Here is a 19,000-nt window from a genome sequence, read left to right on the forward strand (position 1 = left end):
GAATATGTGAGAGGATGTCAAAACCCTCTAAGCACAAGCGGAACGCACCAGTGTCTCCCTCTGTTCGGATTTAATACAAACATAGATGTAAGGTGTATCTATTTCTTCTAAAATATCTAAATTAGTTCCTGGAACACAGAAGATTTAAATACTTACTATTTTTAGCTAAATTTGAGACTGGAGGCTTAGCTCTGCTTTTAGTTATTTTAATACCTTCATAGTTGTAAAGCAGAGTGAGAGCTTTAAGAACAGAATAGGAAGATGTTTGATTAGTACAAATTGTAGGTTTGGCCAGTTTTTCTGCTGTTTTAGCCTATCTGACAAGAGCTGGTAATAACTTGTTCTGTTAGAATAATGTCTTGTAAAACAAGCACTCTAATTAAGAGTAAACTGTCTGTGGAAAACACATATGAAGCAGAAACTTAAGTGTGTGTTACACTTATTGCATTTAACTACTACCACATCTTCAGATAAGCTTTCATGAATGCCTAATTTGTGTAAATATGAAACTGTAATTTATATCTGCTTCAGCTAGGAGTACAGTGGCAAATTTTAAGGTGGTAAAAGTTGTTTCCTGAGAGTTTCTGCTCTGCCATTATACAGATTAGGTACCATTCTCTATGGTATTTTGACCTTTAACATCAGATTTTGAATGCAGCTCAGGAACTTTCTTTGGCCTCTTCATTTTAATGCAACCCAAACACTTCCTGAGCAAGCCATTAGGCAGCAGCCAAATTTTGTTTTAATCAAATGGACTCATAGATGGGTTGTTTTCTGTGTCTGGCCAGGATTCTGATTTGCAAATAGAAAAGGGGATTTAGAACTTCAGGATGTTGTCAGCAAAGTAGCATTGGAACAAGTAACTCAAGGAATTATCTAAAGCCACTGTATTAAATACATTATGTATATGTGAGTATACAGCATGAACACTCTCATGTAGGAATCAGCACAATTAAAATCTTGCTGGAGGATGTCACTTCCCTTCCACTGGTTAATGTGTTATGACACAATCATAGTTCTGCGATAAAGATCAGTGCCAAAAACCCCAACCCCCACCCCCAAATGACCAAACCTTGCCTTTCAGTATGTATTAACATTGGCTATACAGTAACTTGTGTTAGAGTTCACAAAATCCATAGGTGTAGCCTGTCTTGCAGAACTATTTGCCATAGAGCAGTTGAACATCCATGGCTGTTCCTTTGCGTTGACCATGCAAGCGCGTTCAACAGAGCAGCTGCTTTGGAAACTGTTTCTGCCTCTATGAAAAACAAAACAAAACAAAAACCAAACCAACATGTATTGCATTCAGTTCTCTCTTTATTGAAAGCAGGTGGAACCATCTCTCTGTGTCTCAAAGTGTTGATTAGCTCAGCTATAGAAGAGGAACACTGCTCTGCTCCTTGTTCAAGGGTCTTACCAAGCCCAGGACTATACTGGTAAACTCTTAATAAGCTTAAACAGACTTAAAATGGATAAACTTAAAACTGAAAATCTATTTAACACAAGCATCTGAAATGTAATACCTTCTTACTATTACTGACAAGGATCTGAAATTAGTCCTGGGTTCAGCTAGGATAGGATTAAAATGTTGGTTTTCTTCCTTCTCTAAACCCTTACTGCTTCTTTCAAAAATGAACATCAGAAGAAACCCATCCTTGATTTAAAACCTTTTTTTCCTATTATGTAGGTATGTCTTTCTACTATATATGTAAACTCAGCACAGAACTGAAGAAACTCCAACTTTCTGGAAAGATAAATGCACTTACAGAGTAATGAAGTATAGAGCCATATCTCCTTAGTCTCAACCACTCTAATCATACCAACACTGTCCAAGATGCACAAACCCTTTTCAAACTGCAAAGAACTAATCAAGTGCCATAGTTGGGACCTCTTCAGCAGAAGAGAAAAGACCAGTTTGGGAACTTAGCTCCTGAAAACTTTCTTTTTAGACCCCCAATCTGCAAACTATAATAATATGTTCATTTCAGGCAATAGATCTTGATTGTGCTGAAAGGTTTCTAAGTGATGCACTGGTCAAAACTTCTATAGTATTTACCTGCAGTGTATTCCTGCAACCAGCAAAGTTGAAAGGTTGTTATTATGGATATCTCTGCAGATCAAATTGTTTTCTTTCTCAGCATGCAATTTTCTACTCATATTTATTCTCAGTAGTAGGTGAAAAAGCTGACTGCAAAACATGTGATGATGCTCTCAAGAATTGTACACTTGTGAATACCTGGGCTAACAAAGACTTGTTATTTATGAATATGTCACTGTTCCTCATGCTCTTACAATTCAGGACATCTTAATCTATTTGCCTGGACTCTATCAGAAAAGCTTCTTTTTGTCAGTGGGATGAGTAGAGAACTTGACATTCTGTAAGAAGTCCTTAAGCTGCTGGTGACAGTTGTGTTAGTATTCTTTGCGTTTTAGTTAACTAAATACTTCCAGTCATCCAGAAGTGATGACTGGAACAATATTCAGAAAAAAAGAAAGATTGGTTTTTAAATTGATGCCTAGCATTCCTCAGCATAAGGAATTTTTTAATTCAGGACATAATTTGACTGAAATGTACAGAATTATATTACAGTGTAAGATTGATTACAAACTAGCCAGGCATTAGTCCTTCCTGCATCAGATGAAATTCTAAGCTTTTGACCTTTTTAATATCAAGCATTTAAAAAGCCTGTAACATGACATTCCAATTTTCAAAGTTTTCCTGAATTTAATAAATCAGAAGAAATCTTTATTTCATTCTAACATTTACATTGCTGCCTCACTCCAGAAATCAATGACCCATTATTCTCCCTTTCAACAGCATGTAACATTTCCTACAACGGGCTGCTCAGCTATGTTCATCACAGTATCACCTACTGGACAATGTCGGCCTAACAACTGATCAGAGGGCTGGAGCACCTCTCCTATGAGGACAGACTGAGGGACTTGGGGCTGTTCAGTCTGCAGAAGAGAAGGCTCCGAGGTGACCTAATTGTGGCCTTCCAGTATCTGAAGGGGGCCTACAGGAAGGCTGGGGAAGGACTTCTCCGGATCTCAGGGAGTGATAGGACTAGGGGGAATGGAATGAAGCTGGAGGTGAGGAGATTCAGGCTAGATGTGAGGAGGAGGTTCTTCACCATGAGAGTGGTGAAACCCTGGAATGTGTTGTCCAGGGAGGTGGTCGAGGCCCCGTCCCTGGGGGTGTTTAAGAGCAGGCTGGATGAGGCTCTGTCCAGCCTGATGTAGTGTGGGGTGTCCCTGCCCATGGCAGGGGGGTTGGAACTAGATGATCCTTGTGGTCCCTTCCAGCCCTGAATGAAACTGTGAAAACATGCAGGTAGCTTCACTGAGGATTCAACCCCTTTTGTTACACCAGGGTTATATTTGTAGCTTGGATACCTTGCAAATAGTGATAGGTACTGCTGTGCTTTTCCAGGCTTTCAGAGTGCAAGAGCTGTCATGGAAAAATGAATTGAGGTCCATTTGGCTCCATGATTTCTGTGAAAATCAATTTAGAGAAGGACTTTAAGAAATAAGATGCTACTTAGGGGATTACATTCACCAGACACTGTGCCTAAACTAAAGCATGATGGTAGAATGCAGAGTACCAATTAGTTATTTCTTTCCACTGAGCAGTTCTGCTACCACCTTTCCTGCTACAGGCTGCAAAGAGAAATGAGCCACACTGCTCATTCTTGTTCCTTTTCTGGAGTCAGAAGTGCTACATGTCTCAGAGAATATGAGCTGTTCCCTCTCTGCTCTTTGTATATGTTGCTTATAACATTCTATAAACACTAGGATGCTGAGGAAGTCAAACATAAGCCTTTGGCACAAGTTCTGCATAAAATGGCCTTCTTAAAAATGTCTTCTCTCCTGCACTAGATTTTCTGTGGCTCAGTGTTTCTGGTTCTACCCAGTGTCAGACACTTGGAAAAGAATGAGGTAAGTGTATTTTAAGCTTATCTTTTTCAATGTAGTCAAACAGGATCAGTTTCAGCTTTCCTGCAGATAGGGTAGGAACAGAGGGTGAAATAAAGTAGCAACTATGTAGAAATATTTTTAATCTTCTAAATAATATTCCTCAGAGTTCTACTTTAAGCATCATGCTAAAAATAACACTTGTAACACCCAAAGAAATGTCACCCACAGCAATTCATACATAACTTCTCTTGCAATCCCTCCATACTCAATATCATCCCACCTAAGTGGGAATCTACCTACTGTTCTTCATCTCTTTAGACACAGAGATTTGCATTCATAAATGTGATGTATGCCTTCTTGCTGTAATGTTCCGCTGGCACTGATTTTCTTTTCTCATTTCTAGAAAGTCATTGGGGAAAATAATTTTCTAGCAGAGATAAAATTATAGGTGTTCTGGTACTTTTGTACTTTCTTCATCTGCCTTTCCAGTGTATTAGTCTACATCAACAGCTATTCCTTCTTTCAGCTGTGCAAAGCAAAGTCTTTCTGCCCAGACTATCACAGAGTTGTACTTCTTAGCAAATAAATATGTTAACATTTGAGAGTATTCTACAGTTTGTCTCTTAGAATGCTGAGATGTTGCTATTCCTGGCCATAGTGAGGTGAGGGTTTACAATGTTTGTTTTTTCTGGTCTACCAGCTTAGTTCCATTTTGATCCAATCACAGAAGATAAGTCTACAGGTGTTGCCTTGATGCCCATCAATAGCTAATTTTTTTTCTCCACTCTAAAGAAAATATTTTACTAAGAGGAGCTTCTTTGGTGCACAGGTAGTGCAACATCTTAAAAAGACCCCCAAAACACAAAGAACTAATGAAAAGAATATTTTTCTTGTCTGAAAATGCAACGACAAAAAGCAATGAAGTTAAAAAACCTTCAGGTACTTTTCAACAGTGCACAGAAATGCAACTTGGCTGAAACATCTGCAGTATCACATCATCTGCTCTGCAGGAGTCTTGTTGAAGGTAATTAATTGTTAATCAGCAGTGTGCCGGCAGACAGCTCAAAAAAGGATTGTTTGCTGAGTTAGTCCAGGTTGTCACATGTAATTTATGTGATAGAGCAGCTGCCGTAGCACAGTGTCTGTGTGAATATACTAAGCCTGCTTTAGAGAACTTAACACATGCTACTTTCTCTAAAACTTTGGGTGTTCTGGAGCTTAAGTGTTTGCATTGCTAAGATGTAGACAAATACTGAACATGTGTTTGATAAGAGCTGATCAACAATTACTTTGATTTACTATCATGCAGCTTCAGCCAAGAATTCCATGAGAGCAACATTCCAAATACGAAAGGTTGGTTGGTTGGTTTTAAATTTGAACCTATCTCTTGATGCTGCTCTCCATTTTCAGTGGTAGACAATACCAAAAATAAAACATATGTGGTTGAGTTGAACAGAATTTTGAGGGTAACTTGCCATATGTATTATGTATTAATTTGTATCATGGACAAAAGTCTTCTTCATTAGGGGTTGACCTGTAATTTGGAGTTTTTCTTTTATTTCAGATAAATCAAACCACTCCTTCATTCACATCCTTTGGATGACATTTCTTATGATAATTTGCAGTTGATGCTGATGTATTTTACAACTCCATTTGGCAGACTTTGTGCAGAGTTGCTGCCACCCTTCACTCGAGTATCGCATGAGTTACCATGTTTGTGAGGGGCAATTAGACACTTCATTCGGTGCTCAAGATCGAGCATTGGTCTTTTGCTTCTTGGTAGGTGTTGAGGTTTAACCCCAGGTGACAGCTCAGCCCCATACAGCTGACTGCTCTCTCCCCCACAGGTGCAGGGGAGAGAATCAGAAGGGTAGAAATGAGAAAACTAATGGGTTGAGATAAAGACAGTTTAATAGGTAAAGCAAACCTACATGTACAAGCAAAGCAAAATAACGAATTCATTCATGATTTCCCATCAGTAGGTGAATGTTTGGCCATTTCCAGGAAATCAGGACTTCATGGTGCATGGCTGTTACTTGGGAAGACAAATGCCATAACTCAAATAATAGTTCCCCCTTCCTTCCTCCTCCTTCTCCTCAGTTTTTTATCATTTAGCATGGTGTCATATGGTATGGGATATCTCTTTGCTCAGTTGGAGCGTCTCTTCCCAACTTCCTGTGCATCCTCTGCCTACTGGCTGCTGGGGCAGTGTGGAAAATAGAAAAGGTCTTGATGCTCTGCTATCATGATTCAATGTTTTGGTCACAAATCCAAAGCATAGCTCCATATCTGCTACTATGAAGACAACTAACTCCATTTCAGCCCAAACCAATACAGTAGGGAAATGTTAGAGACAAGCATACTAAACTGTTCAATTGGAACAGGAGAAATTAATTTTCATCAAGAAATGTTTCTGTTCCTTGACATGTACATCTAAACACATATATATGAAGACAGATAATTGCAACATATTTACATTGCCATGTTTGTTTAACTAGTGATCTGTAAGCTGGAAAATGTGTTTTGAATTGCTGTTCTATAGCCTCAGTCTAATGTCTGAAAGTTGTATGAGACTCACAAGACTAACACAGAGCCTGACTACATGGGCTGTTCACGCGATGAACTGCAATGGGACCACTACCTAGGGACTGGGGGATGTGGTGCTTCCTGTCAGGTTCACTCTTTCTTCACCTGAGGTGTAGAGCTATAAATTCTTTGAACTTTGAAGCTCTTTGTAGTCTCCCCACAATAACCCAAAGTGTACAGTGCACAATGCAGCTACATTGCTTTTCTTTCTTTTGCAGCAAGAATGAATGTCTGGCATAAGACAAAAGACTTTAGATGCCTGCAGACAGCATCTGCAATCTGAATTTAATTCCAGCTTTATTTTAATATTCACTGAATACCTTTAACAATACAAATTCTAAAATCTTACTGTGGTTGAAAGTGTATCTATAGGCTATGGGCCTCAGTTCCTTCCTTTTCCAGATTGTAGCCCCTTTCAGTCAGCATGAGTTGGGCATACTGATTATGTTCATAGCTGTATGAAGACTGCAAGGTCAGTTTCTCACCTGGAAGAATAATTGACTGGTAATTGCTAGTGATAACGCAGTTGTGGTGCTATGTATATAATTCTCCTGAGATCTCTTTTTGTTGTTTCTTTTATTTGGTCCCACTTGTTTAGTCACATTAAAATATCATTCCATAGGAATCTTCTCTTTTAGTACTGTCACATCTGTGGATAGGAGTTTTCCTCTCTTCACAAAACATAGTACATTTTACTCTCTCTGTGTCTTGTTGAACACTTTTGTCTGCATGCTTTTGCTAAACCACTGGAGAACTGTTATTTATTATTTTTTTATCAATATATAGAAATATACTTTATGTTTTCTTATTCAGAAGTACAGTCCCTCAAGATTTGCAGTCAGAGGCACGAGGATTTTTTTCTGTCATAAAAATAACTTATTGCTTATTGTTTGTTTTTCTTTCTGTTCTAAGTGCTAGTAAAAGTAGAAGTCAGCAGATAAGACTTTGACATGACCTAAAAAATATCTCTGTTCAATTTGGATGGATGACTGCTAACTCCTGGAGGTTGTGTATAAGCTTCAATATTGGAGATTCCTACCATGTGCTCTCTATCTGTAAAACTCAAGTTTAGGAAGCTCAAGATGCTATTGGCCATATTGACAATGTGGTGTCCTCAGAAACCACAATGGGAAAGATACTCATCCATGATGTGTACCATTTTCATGAGATGTTAGATCTCCTTTGTAACCAAATAACTGTCAGAAAAGTCTGTCTGACAAAAGGAACTGAGGAACCTGTAAACCCTGTCACAGCAAGATGCTTCTGAGGTGATCTAAAGGAAAAGTTTCTTACCTGTGAGGGTGCCAGAGCCTTGGACTAGGCTGCCCAGAGAGGTTGTGGAGTCTCCTTCTCTGGAGAGATTTCAAATCTGTCTGGGCATTGTGATCCTTGGGTAACTTGCTGTGGGTGACCCTGCTGTGGAAGGGGGATTGAACTGGATGAGGTCCCTTCCAACTCCCACCATTCTCTGAAAGAGGAAGACATGTTAACACATTCTCTGTAGCAGAGAGTGATTGTTGTTAATATATTACCTGCTCCTGTTCAGAAGGTAAGACAATCTGGAAGATAAAATGTGAGTAACAGAAAGCAAACATCCATCTCAGACTGGCATCAAGGGACAAGAGAAGGCCCTTGATGCAACATCAATAGAAGAAAAAGTGGGTTTTACAGCTCTCTTGAACTCTAAATTCGGAATCTCAACCATTGTGAAGCACAGGCAATAAATTTGAGAGAGATCTACAATGATAGCTGTTAAGCCTTTCTAAATAGATGCCAGAAAATCAGTTGTTCCTAAAGTTATCACTTGCAGCAAGCAAATATTTTATTTTTCCCATTGCAGAAAACTGCTTAGGCACATATCAGACAGCTTACTGCTTTTTCACTTAAGTCAGGACTGCAATAGCATAGCTAAAGGTGTTTTGTTCACAAATTGCTTTATGATCTTAGGCTTTTGATCCAAAGCATTTTGTTAGATCGCTATCACTAATGAAATATCATATTTCTTAGCTTTTGTGTAGCTGTTTACTCACAAAGAGTCTAACTTTGTGAAATCTTTACAGAAGGCTTCTGCAGATTTTGCTTATATGAAATCTAAACTAAAGCTTTTAAATCTGGAGAGGATTGTTGTTTCCCCCTTCCTTCAATCATGTTAGCACAGGGTTCTATATTGTTGAAACAACATAGGAATCTGCAGAGTTACAGTGGTTTAAAAAGAAGAGATGGAGCTAAGCCCAAGCCTTTTCATTTACAAAGCTATATAACATGGCTTTTACTCACACTTGTGTGAATGTTGCATTGATCTCTCTATTAGGAAACTAGCTCTCTTCATCATAGTTTTAATTCTGATTTTTGGACAGGTCTTTATTGCCTTATTTTTCTTTGTTTTATTAGGAAAATGCAAACATTTCGAGGCACATAAGTGAGCCAAAATATCATGCAGCATAGTAGAGACTTTACTGTCATCCAGCTGTAGTATCATAGTATCATAGTATCATTCAGGGTTGGAAGGGACCACAAGGATCATCTAGTTCCAACCCCCCTGCCATGGGCAGGGACACCCCACACTAGATCAGGCTGGCCAGAGCCTCATCCAGCCTGGTCTTAAATACCCCCAGGGATGGGGCCTACCCCCATGGCATCCTAACAAGGATTCAAAGTGCAGGATAAGTAAAGGATCCTGATTTCCAGAGAAAGTGTACAACTGAAGGGTGAGAAGCAAAATGTGTAACCGTATCATGCAGTTTTCTTTATCTGCCTCCTTAGTTGTGTAGAGGTTGGGCACTAAGGACAAGAGAAGTGAGGGGTAATTCTGAAAGTGTTGGTGCATCCTAACACTCTGTGTATTTATGTCTTGAAAGCATGGCTCATCTAGAAGTCCCAGAACAGAATAAATAGAAAATAGACTGAACATGGATTCTTGCAGCAACCAAAGACACTTGGGTACAGTGTGTATTCCTTAGTGCATCTGGGTCATCTCTATTGCAACATCCTGGCACAATTGCTAGCCAAGTGAAACAATTTGATTAAGTGCCTAGGCTCTAGTGACACTGTTGAAATTAGTGTTAAATATACTGCATTGGTTTTCTAAGAAGAACCATTTTTTTGTAGTTACTGTTAATTTAATTGTAAGTGAAGAAGCTGTAAACAAATTAGGTGTTAGGAGGTTGTGCTTAAGCTGTGGTTTGGTAGTAAGAAATTGCATACAATGCACAGGGAGGTGTGCTAGTTTTGAGGGTGACCACCTAGTATCCAAATTTGCACAACTCTGCTAATCCATATCTCAGTTGTGTGTATATTGATTGTTGCACACAAGATGAAAGAATCAGTTTTTCAGACAACAGAATGCTGTGGAGGATCTTTTTTTTTTCAATTTACTCTGTATGTCAGTTCCTCATGTTCATTAATTTTAATTCATAATGTTGAGTAAGTGTAGTCGTAGACCACTCAGTATTTCATAGCCATTTTCTTTGGCTAACAGTAATATTTGCTTTCCACTCCAGTCTCTGTCTGCTTCCTGCATGGAGCTTCCTTGGTATTTCCTTGGGAAAGTGAAGGTAAACCTGAACAAAGCAGAGCTTGAATTCCTTTGTTAGGTCACATCATTTTAATGTAGGACTTGAGAGGAATGACCAGGAAACTTACTTCTGGTGAGTGGATTGGAGGTAATGATCCCAAATCCTTTGGCACAGCTGGTGTTACGTTATGGTGAACAGAGTAGACAGTGCAGAAGGAATCCACTTGGACAGAGCTATACCACTTGGTGTGTGATGCTTGAACCCTTGTACAGAATATGTACTGAAGTTGTAGTTTATTAACTGGTATTTTAGTAATAGATATTGATTTTACTAGTAAGAACCTTCTGGTGTTGGTAACTGTCAGCCTCTTCTCTTACAGTGAAGCCATGTTGCAAGATTCATTTTCATGCCAGTCATTGAGTTGTGCTCTGACTGCATGTCACGTGTGGATGTCCCACCAGACTGACAGAAGCAGGCATGAATTCATGATGAGGAGCATGAGACACACAAGGTTAGTACTTGAACTGAGATGTAGCCTGAAATTCACAGATTTCTTTTATTTATTTTTATTTTTTTTTCCATTGCAAGAGAGGTGGCTCCACCAGATTAAAAAACCAGGATTATCAACCTGCTTTTATATTTGGGAAGTTTTATGTTGCAAACACTGTGCTGAATTTCAGTAAGGTATTCCCAAAGATAGCAGCTTGCAATTACTCCCATAAACTTTTCAGTTGTTAGGAGACTGAATGGGAATCAGTGCAAGAATGCAGCAGTGGATTAAATACTTGTTGCCAGGAAATAATGACAGCAATGATTAAAACCCCTTTGTACCTGCTAGTCATCCTGTTCTTTGGAGTAGGCCCCTCCAGTTTGGTGTCATTGGTCTATTTGACACAGTCTGATCTCTCCCATGTATTGAATCACTAGTTGTATGTTTGCTGCCCCTTAGCATCCCTTCATTTTTAGCCTTACTCTCAGGACTGAAATGAGAATTCAGTTTTAGCTTTGATGTTTAAGTGTATCCTGTTGAGCCTGCTCAGTCTGATTGGAATACAGAACTGCAATGTTTGTTTTGATCCCCACTGAAAACTAGATAAAGCTGGGGGAGGGATAAAACAGTGAAAATCCCTCAAAGGTGAATTTGGTTTCTACAAAGCCAGGTTGGGATAAACAGCTCTTGTCCATCCTCAGTTAATGAATATCAGCTGCATTCAAACTAAACCCAAATGCAGCTCTGGTCATGGTATGTGTGTGGAGGACCAGGTTCTATCTTCTGAAGTTAATATAAAATCTATGCTTGGGCATCTTTCCATTGTCTTGAGTAAGCACTGGTTAAGTTTTCCTGGCACTTTGAAAGTCCGTGGAGCTGGAGGGCAAGAGGGAAGGATTCTGCATGGAAGTGCACAATGTGTCTGGGGCAGCACACTCCCTCATACTTAAATGTAATCCAGGAGTTAAGAGACGGTGTTCCACAGTACATCTCCTGTAGCTGCAGAGCAAAACAGTGGTGATCACAGCTGTGACAGTTTGGATCCCAGGGAAAACTTGAAGCTAGAAACTGAGCTGGGCCTTGCTGTTTTCCAAGGAGAAGCTGCAGAGATGAATAATGGAAGAGGTATTTAGTTTGGATTGAGAAACATGGGGTGGAAATAACTGACCTACCAAAAGTGTGTGTATGGGGGTGGGGGGTGGGGGATGGGGGAGTCGGAGAAGCAGGGGATTAAAGGGGAACAAAAAAATCTCTAATTTGAAATAATTCAGAAAATTCAATAATTCAATACTTAGAGAACACAACCTGGAACAAAACAGTTTGTGCTGTTTTTTCTGTTTTAGACTTAGCTTGCCTGCAAACCCCACACGGGTCGTTTCTACAGTTTCCCAGTGTAACTGGGAAGTGCTCACATTAATTCCACACTTTCCAAATATTCCCCCCCCAGTTTTTACCTCTTCTCCCCCTCCTCTTCCAGCTGAAGTTAATGCCATTTCCTTTCTGCAGGTGCCTCCCCCCCCCGCCCCCCACCCGCTAAGCCTGAACTGGAGTCTGCCACCCCAGCAGCCCAGCCCCCGGCTGCCCGGTGGGCGGCAGGCTCGGGGGAACTGGCAGGCAGGGCGGCGGCGGGGCCGGGCACTGCGGCGAGGCGGGCGGCAGGTGCGCAGCCACCGCCACCGCTCCGCTGCCGAAGGCCCGTCGCAGGCAGGTCTCTTCCCCTTCACGGAGCGGGAATCTGAGCGTTGCAAAGAGCAGGACCGGGTACCGCCCGGTGCTCAGCCCCGGTTGCTTAGCGCCGGGCGGGGGAGTGAGGGGCTGGGGATGCTCGCGTAGTGATGCGGGTGGAGGAGGAGGAAGAGAAGGAGGGGATGGGGGGAGCTGGCGGGACAGCCTGAGGTGGGCGGAGGGGGGAGGCGGGTGTTATACCATAGCTCCAGGGAAGGCTCAGCATTTGCAAATTCCGGCTTCAGAGCGCGGGGAGTATCCATCCCATCCGATCCGCGCCGGCCGACTGGGCAGCAGCCGCAGAGCAGGACGAGGCTCCCCGTTGCTCGCTATCCTACGGCTGCCTGTTCTATCCCCGCCTCCCCTGACCGCCTCTGCCGCGGGGCGCCCTGCCCCGTGCCTTCCGCGCAGCACAGCAGAGAGCTGCAGCCCGCGGGGTCCGCTCCGAGCCGGGCACTCAGCTAGAGACCTGCCCCTCGCCAGCCACGCAGGCACAGGCAGAGCCCTGGGTGAGTACTCTGAGAGCTCCCCTACTCTTCCAGGCAGGCCAGAACCATTCAGGCCCCCTTCTCCCCATCTCTGTTGTCAGTAGTGTGCCTGAAGGTGCGGGAGATCTCTGTCCTCTGGTAGGTTAGTGAAGCTGAGATGCTTGCTTGGGGAGGGATTTTTGAAAGCCTTCACTAACTGTGCCTTAAAACAATATCATACTACTGAGTTGTCTGTCTCAACTTCCCTTCTACACAAGATTTTGTCTTTTTCCTCTGTTTTTTTCCCCCCTCCTCCTTCCTTTTCCTTGTTTCCTTCTTCACAACTTTTCTAGCCTTACAGAGTTGCCTCCTTCACTTGAAAGTTTGCAAGTTTGTGTAGGTAATAAGAAGATATGCTAAAGGATGGTTTTAGTCATAGAAGGATATTGACAAGTGACTTAAGACACAGAATCATAGCTGTATGCTTTCCTTTTATTCTTCCCTAGGCTGAACAGTCATGACAGCTGAAAAGACTATTCCTATAATTAACGGCAAGCCGGAAGATGCTTTGGACCCAGAAGCCTCAAGTACCAACCTCGTCCACAGCAATGATAAGAAAGTTCATGAAAGGGGTCACTGGAACAACAAGATTGAATTTGTGCTTTCTGTGGCAGGCGAGATTATTGGGTTGGGAAATGTGTGGAGATTCCCATATCTTTGCTACAAGAATGGAGGAGGTAAGATGGTATCATATGCTGATTTACAGCTCACCAGAAGCATGTGGGAAATAAACAGATCAGAATGTATTACAGTGATTTCTTGCACTAGGAACAGGCTGGTACTCAGGATATCGGGGTGGGGGTGTGGATAAGGAAGCACTAAACATCTGATAATTTAGAATAAAAAATTGTTACCTTTTTGTTTCCTTTTCATCCCCAAATTTTGCCTGGTTTACTTCCAGAAGTTTCTTTTCTGTTAGTGTGTTCAACATGTTTTATTCTGCAAGGTTTTTAACGCGTTACAAGCCAGAGCTCAGTTCTAGCAGTACACTGTGTGCTTTCTTCTGCATGTGAACGCAGACCCAAGCATACTTAAATAAGTTTGCCTGACGTAGAAAAGAATGTCACAGTTTATTTTTTCACAGCAGTATAATCTGGAGAGGATGGATATTTGTTTTGATAATGCTGCAAAGTTTACTCTTTGTCAGATAAAAATTTCTTTAAATCTAGTATAACTTTTTCTCTTTTCTTTTTTTTAAAACCATGGTTTCCCAGATCGCTACAGTAGGGTAGGGGAAGATGTACAAGCTGCCTATTACTCAAAGAAGAGAACAAACCTTATGTAATTAAGAATAAGAATGCTAGCTGAGAGAGGGAAGAAATGCATTACCTTCTACAGAAGTATAATGTGATGTCTGTTAGTTACAGTTCAGTATAAACTATGTAAGATGTGACAGTTAAGAATAAGCACCTCAGCTGCGTCTTGTAAAGCAACAAGGAAAGAAAAGTATGTTAAAACATTAATTTACAACCCTGTGAACTGGATTCAACTGCCTCCCCACCCAAGGCCTAAATCAGTGTTAGTGTAAGCATATAGGCTGGGTTAAGAGTCGTGTTCAGTGGCCGATGTGCAAAGATCTGATCTGTGGCAGGTTTGTTTGCCATCAGCCCTGTGCCAATTTTCTTTCCCTTGCCCTTTCAAAACTAGACACAGTTGTCTGAACTCAGGAATAGTTTTGGCCTGTTTTGTCTGCTCTTTCTGTAAGGCTAATGCTACTGTGAAAGATGGGCATAGGGTCTGCTGTTCCTTTCGTCATGCATCTGTACTTTGGCAAAACTAAGATAATGAGAATTCACCTGTTTTCAGACTAGCAAGCACTGCTGTTAGTCCATAAATATTAGTATGCACAACAGCTTCTCATTGATTGTCAAGGTTTTCCCAGAGAAGTTTTGGCAGAGGAGAAGATAGGATATTTTTTTCTTTATATGGTGAAGCTTTGTGTATTCATACAGTAGCCTCTATATGCCCAGTTGTATGTGTGTGCTGGCTTGTCAAAATGTGATGCTATCATTTGTAAGGTTATACATAACTATTTAAGACCAGGCTGGATGAGGCTCTGGGCAGCCTGATCTAGTGTGGGGTGTCCCTGCCCATGGCAGGGGGGGTTGGAACTAGATGATCCTTGGGGTCCCTTCCAACCCTGAATGATACTATAATACTAAGTAGAAAAAAAATCTGACCATATTTGTGGGTGATTTGGTGAAAAAGTATTTACTGAAATATCATTCTTAATCACAACTCTCTTCTTCAAGAGCAAAATTAATGTGTGGACTAATTGGCCGGGTTCTGGGACCATGGGAAATTTGCCATTGACTTTGATTTTATTCAATGAGGGCTTGTGTTTTTGTAACTCTTTGCAATGCCCTGCTGGAATTAGACCAGAGTTGGATTGTTTGATGCATCAGATGTAAATACTGAAAACTACTCAATGTGTAGTAGGTGAAAACAATGGTAAGATATATGAAATAGTTATGAAACAACTTGCTAGATACAGAATGGATCTAGAAGCAGTAGTGGGGAACTTCTGAGGTCTGACCTCACTCTGGTGCTTACTCTGAGTTGTAACAGGTAGTCTAGGCATAAGCTTCTTTTGGCTTTCCTTATGTAGTGTGGGTTTCAGGAATCTTTTAATATTTTTTTTTGGGGGGGTATATTTAGATTTAGATATTTCTTGGAATATGATCTGTTTGCAAGGTGGGAAACCTGATGGCCTCTCATTTTCAGAATGTAAACCTGTTGTGCTGGAGAAGCAGAGTCAAAGCTAATAATACCAATTTCAATAAGCAGACACATGAAACTTACTATCATCATGCATATGAGTGGGCCAAGATGAATTTGATACTGTTCAAACCATTTGCACAATAAATTATATGGTGAAACCATGTTTGAGATGCAAGGATTACATCCTTTGTAGTGTACTACCTGCAGGTACTGCTTGAGATGCAGCTGAGCTATAGGCAAATTACCTGGTTGAGGGAAGAGACTACTCACAAAGGGATCTCTCGTGATGTGCTGGGTCTTCTGATGGCACGTTGTGTTGATGCAAAATGGAATGAACAGTGGGATGCTGTCACCATTTACTAGGAACTTTAAATGACATTAATTAGTCTTGTGGCCTGGATATCACACATTGTGTATGTTGTACTAACCTTTGTATTCATAACTTAATTAGACAGTTAAAACTCTAATTTTAGTACAACTTCAGACAAATTATTCTGTGCAGTATTTGCTGCACTTGTCTGCTTGGTTCAACCAGTGAAACCTTTGGTAAAAAGTGGCAGAATCAGTTATTTTGTGCTTCCTTCTCAGTATTTCCTTCTTTCATTGTTTCAGTCAACCAACATACTCACTTGCTTTCTACCTCATCCTTTGACTTGTCAGAATGGCTGAGTACTTGGGAATAAAGCAGAAATTATTTATGCCTCATTTGTTAATGGAATCTCTACATAGCCAAAAGATGATATTTGTTGAGTTGGGGTTTGGGTAGGTTTTTTTGTGTTTTTTTTTTAATCATTTAGGTTTATTTTTAAATGGAATACCTAAAATCCACATTATCCACAAGTGATGTTATGCCTAACATGCATATCTTCTCCCATTTCTTTGCTTCAGAACACTTCACAGCCACGTTCTTCAAGTGTTTTACCTAGTAACAGGACCAATCATTAAAAGGACACAGTACTTCTGTTTTGTTGTTGAATGCAACACTTCAGCATTGAATTGTACTATTTGTTATCCATGCTGGAGTTTACTGTCAGCATCTGACAAAAATGTTGATGCTTTGTTATTTCCTAGCATTTCACATTAACGTTTCTAACTGAGAAGGCAAACCTGCTTTCCTGCTCTTGCAAGTAGCTCTAAATTTGGTTTTGTTATTACCTTTTCATGATTCTTATCATCAGACTTATCCTTATACAAAGGACTTCTTGGATTTAATTTCCATTATACTTCTTCATCCCTGCTTTCCTGAGCAAAGCAAGGAAGAGAAGGTAGTGTAGACTGACTGGTGATGATCAGAGCAGAACTGTGGTCTTTTCTGTGTTTGAGAGCAAAATTTAGTCTGTACTGAGGAACTTTGCTCTCTTTAGTCCATGATGCTGGCTTACAGGTTAACTTTTGATGTTTGGGGCCAAGAATAAATGCTTTCTGTACTTTCAGCACAACACCTGAGAGGTGGCTAACAGGCAATCTTTCTCTTAAGAAAACCAATTTCTCATTATGCTGTCGAGGAACTGTATTCATTAAACCCGATACCTCCCCAATGTTTTCTTGCAGGTGCCTTCCTTATCCCATATGTGGTATTTTTTATTTGCTGTGGAATACCAGTATTTTTCTTGGAGACAGCCTTGGGACAGTTTACTAGTGAAGGAGGCATTACATGCTGGAGGAAAGTTTGCCCTCTATTTGAAGGTAACAACCAGTTCTGTGTTTTACTGCAAAAGAACATGTTAAATTTGAAGTAAATAAATTGTTTCAGAATTGAACTAAAGACATACTTAAAGTAGTAAGCATTTGCTTTTAAATTACCTGGAAAGTAAATGTTTTCCATTGTCTCTTCTTCCCCCTTCCCCAGGCATTGGATATGCTACCCAAGTTATAGAAGCACATCTAAATGTGTATTACATCATCATTTTAGCGTGGGCTATCTTCTACTTGTTTAACTGCTTTACTACAGAGCTTCCTTGGGCCACCTGTGGGCATGAATGGAATACAGGTATGACTGCAGCAGCCATCCTTGCTGTAAAATACTTCCAAATAATTGATTCATGTGTTAAAATGTCAGGAACAAAATTATTCTGGTAGGAAAGTCTGTGGAAATGGGCCAATCGTATCACAACTACACCATGATAAAGGAATCCTGAAGACTTAGTCATACGTCTTTTGGTTTCAGTCATTGTGCAAGCATTTTTTCCTGCAGAATGTAATGTCAGATAGCAGAAGACTTTGAGTTTTGTCAATTCTGTAGGATATTCTGACTAAATCCCAAGACTCTCATTTGCAATCATGTCTATTCTCCCCGAATACAGTAAGTGAATTCTACTGAAGAGCTGATGACAGGTTACAGTCTTGCTCTTTCACTCTGATGAAATAAGGAGAGGAAAATATTAAATGTGGAACTTTGGATTAACTCTTTTAAATGCCAGATGTTGAGGGATAATGTTCATCAAGCTACTTCTGAAAATGTAGTCACAGAATCCTTACTGCATGCAAAGTAGTGTCTTACATGAAAGATGAGGTGTGTGTTAATAAGAGTTTGCAGTATAGGGCTCTGCATCTGTTCTCCCACTGATACTTTTGCCTGTAATGCTGTACCTACTGCATTTGAGGATCACAAACATCAATGGGGAGGAATACATATCAATACCCTTATTTCCAGGTTCCTGAAAGGTTTGCATTTATGCCTTGTATTTGCTCAATTTCCAATCATGTACCATTTTTACTCTTATGATTTTTATTAATTGGTCACCATTGTGTTTGCTGAGCACACCTAAAGCTGTGAAATCTTGCAGCTTAGATTGTCAGGGAATTGGTCGTAGGCCCCATAGATGTGGAAGGCATCTGTATCAATTTTGGCAACCGTGTGAAAGATCTTTGATCGCTGTTCAGACAATAAATGTCAACTCAGCAATGCTGAGGTGCTTTAATTTCCTTTCCCCATATGGGAGTGACTTTTTACTTGCCATGTTCATGCAAATTGGAAACTTGTTGCAGGCAGTGTTTCATATGCCATGTGTTGGCACTGCCCATCAAACCAGCAGCTGGAGGAGGAGTATGTTGTAACTCCTAATCAATTGCCTCAGTTTCTGAAGCATCGATTTTTTTGCATCAGATGTTTTAGTAGCCTGTGCCGTTGCAACTGTACCTTTGGAAAGTGTCAGAGGAGAAGATAGCATGCTGCATAGGCATTTTTCTGGGCCAGCCTTGTGGTCTGGTGATCAAAATGTTGCAAAAGTAGCAGCTCTGACACTTTAGTGTACCCAGAAATCCTTTAACCACATAGAGGACTTGTGTTACAGTATGGTGGTTTTGCAGTATGCATAAGTTAGGAGATGCACAATGAGATGTGTACTTACATGTTGATACAGCAAACTTTTTTGTTTGTTATGTTTTGTGTTCTTTTATAGAAAACTGTGTGGAATTTCAAAAACTTAATATGAGCAACTGCAGTCAAGTCTCTTTACAAAATGCCACTTCTCCAGTGATGGAATTCTGGGAGTAAGTGCACATAAACTTTGCTTTTG

General features: G+C 40.5%; 1 protein-coding gene across 1 annotated transcript in view; it reads left to right on the forward strand.

The window, feature by feature from the left end:
• The first annotated feature begins 12,659 nt into the window (after nt 1-12,659).
• The window catches only part of LOC137450986 (sodium- and chloride-dependent GABA transporter 3), a 111,772-nt gene continuing 105,431 nt past the window's right edge, over nt 12,660-19,000 (forward strand). The window contains exons 1-5 of the mRNA XM_068158050.1: nt 12,660-12,743; nt 13,208-13,438; nt 17,034-17,168; nt 17,332-17,472; nt 18,884-18,974. Of these exons, the coding sequence (XP_068014151.1) occupies nt 13,219-13,438; nt 17,034-17,168; nt 17,332-17,472; nt 18,884-18,974 (587 nt within the window). The 5' untranslated portion in view covers nt 12,660-12,743; nt 13,208-13,218. The remainder of the gene's footprint in view (nt 12,744-13,207; nt 13,439-17,033; nt 17,169-17,331; nt 17,473-18,883; nt 18,975-19,000) is intronic.

The sequence above is a fragment of the Melanerpes formicivorus genome, unplaced genomic scaffold (genome assembly GCF_026170545.1).
Source record: "Melanerpes formicivorus ecotype bairdi unplaced genomic scaffold, bMelFor1.0.p_v2 SCAF_38, whole genome shotgun sequence".
In the NCBI taxonomy this organism is placed as follows: Eukaryota; Metazoa; Chordata; class Aves; order Piciformes; family Picidae; genus Melanerpes; species Melanerpes formicivorus.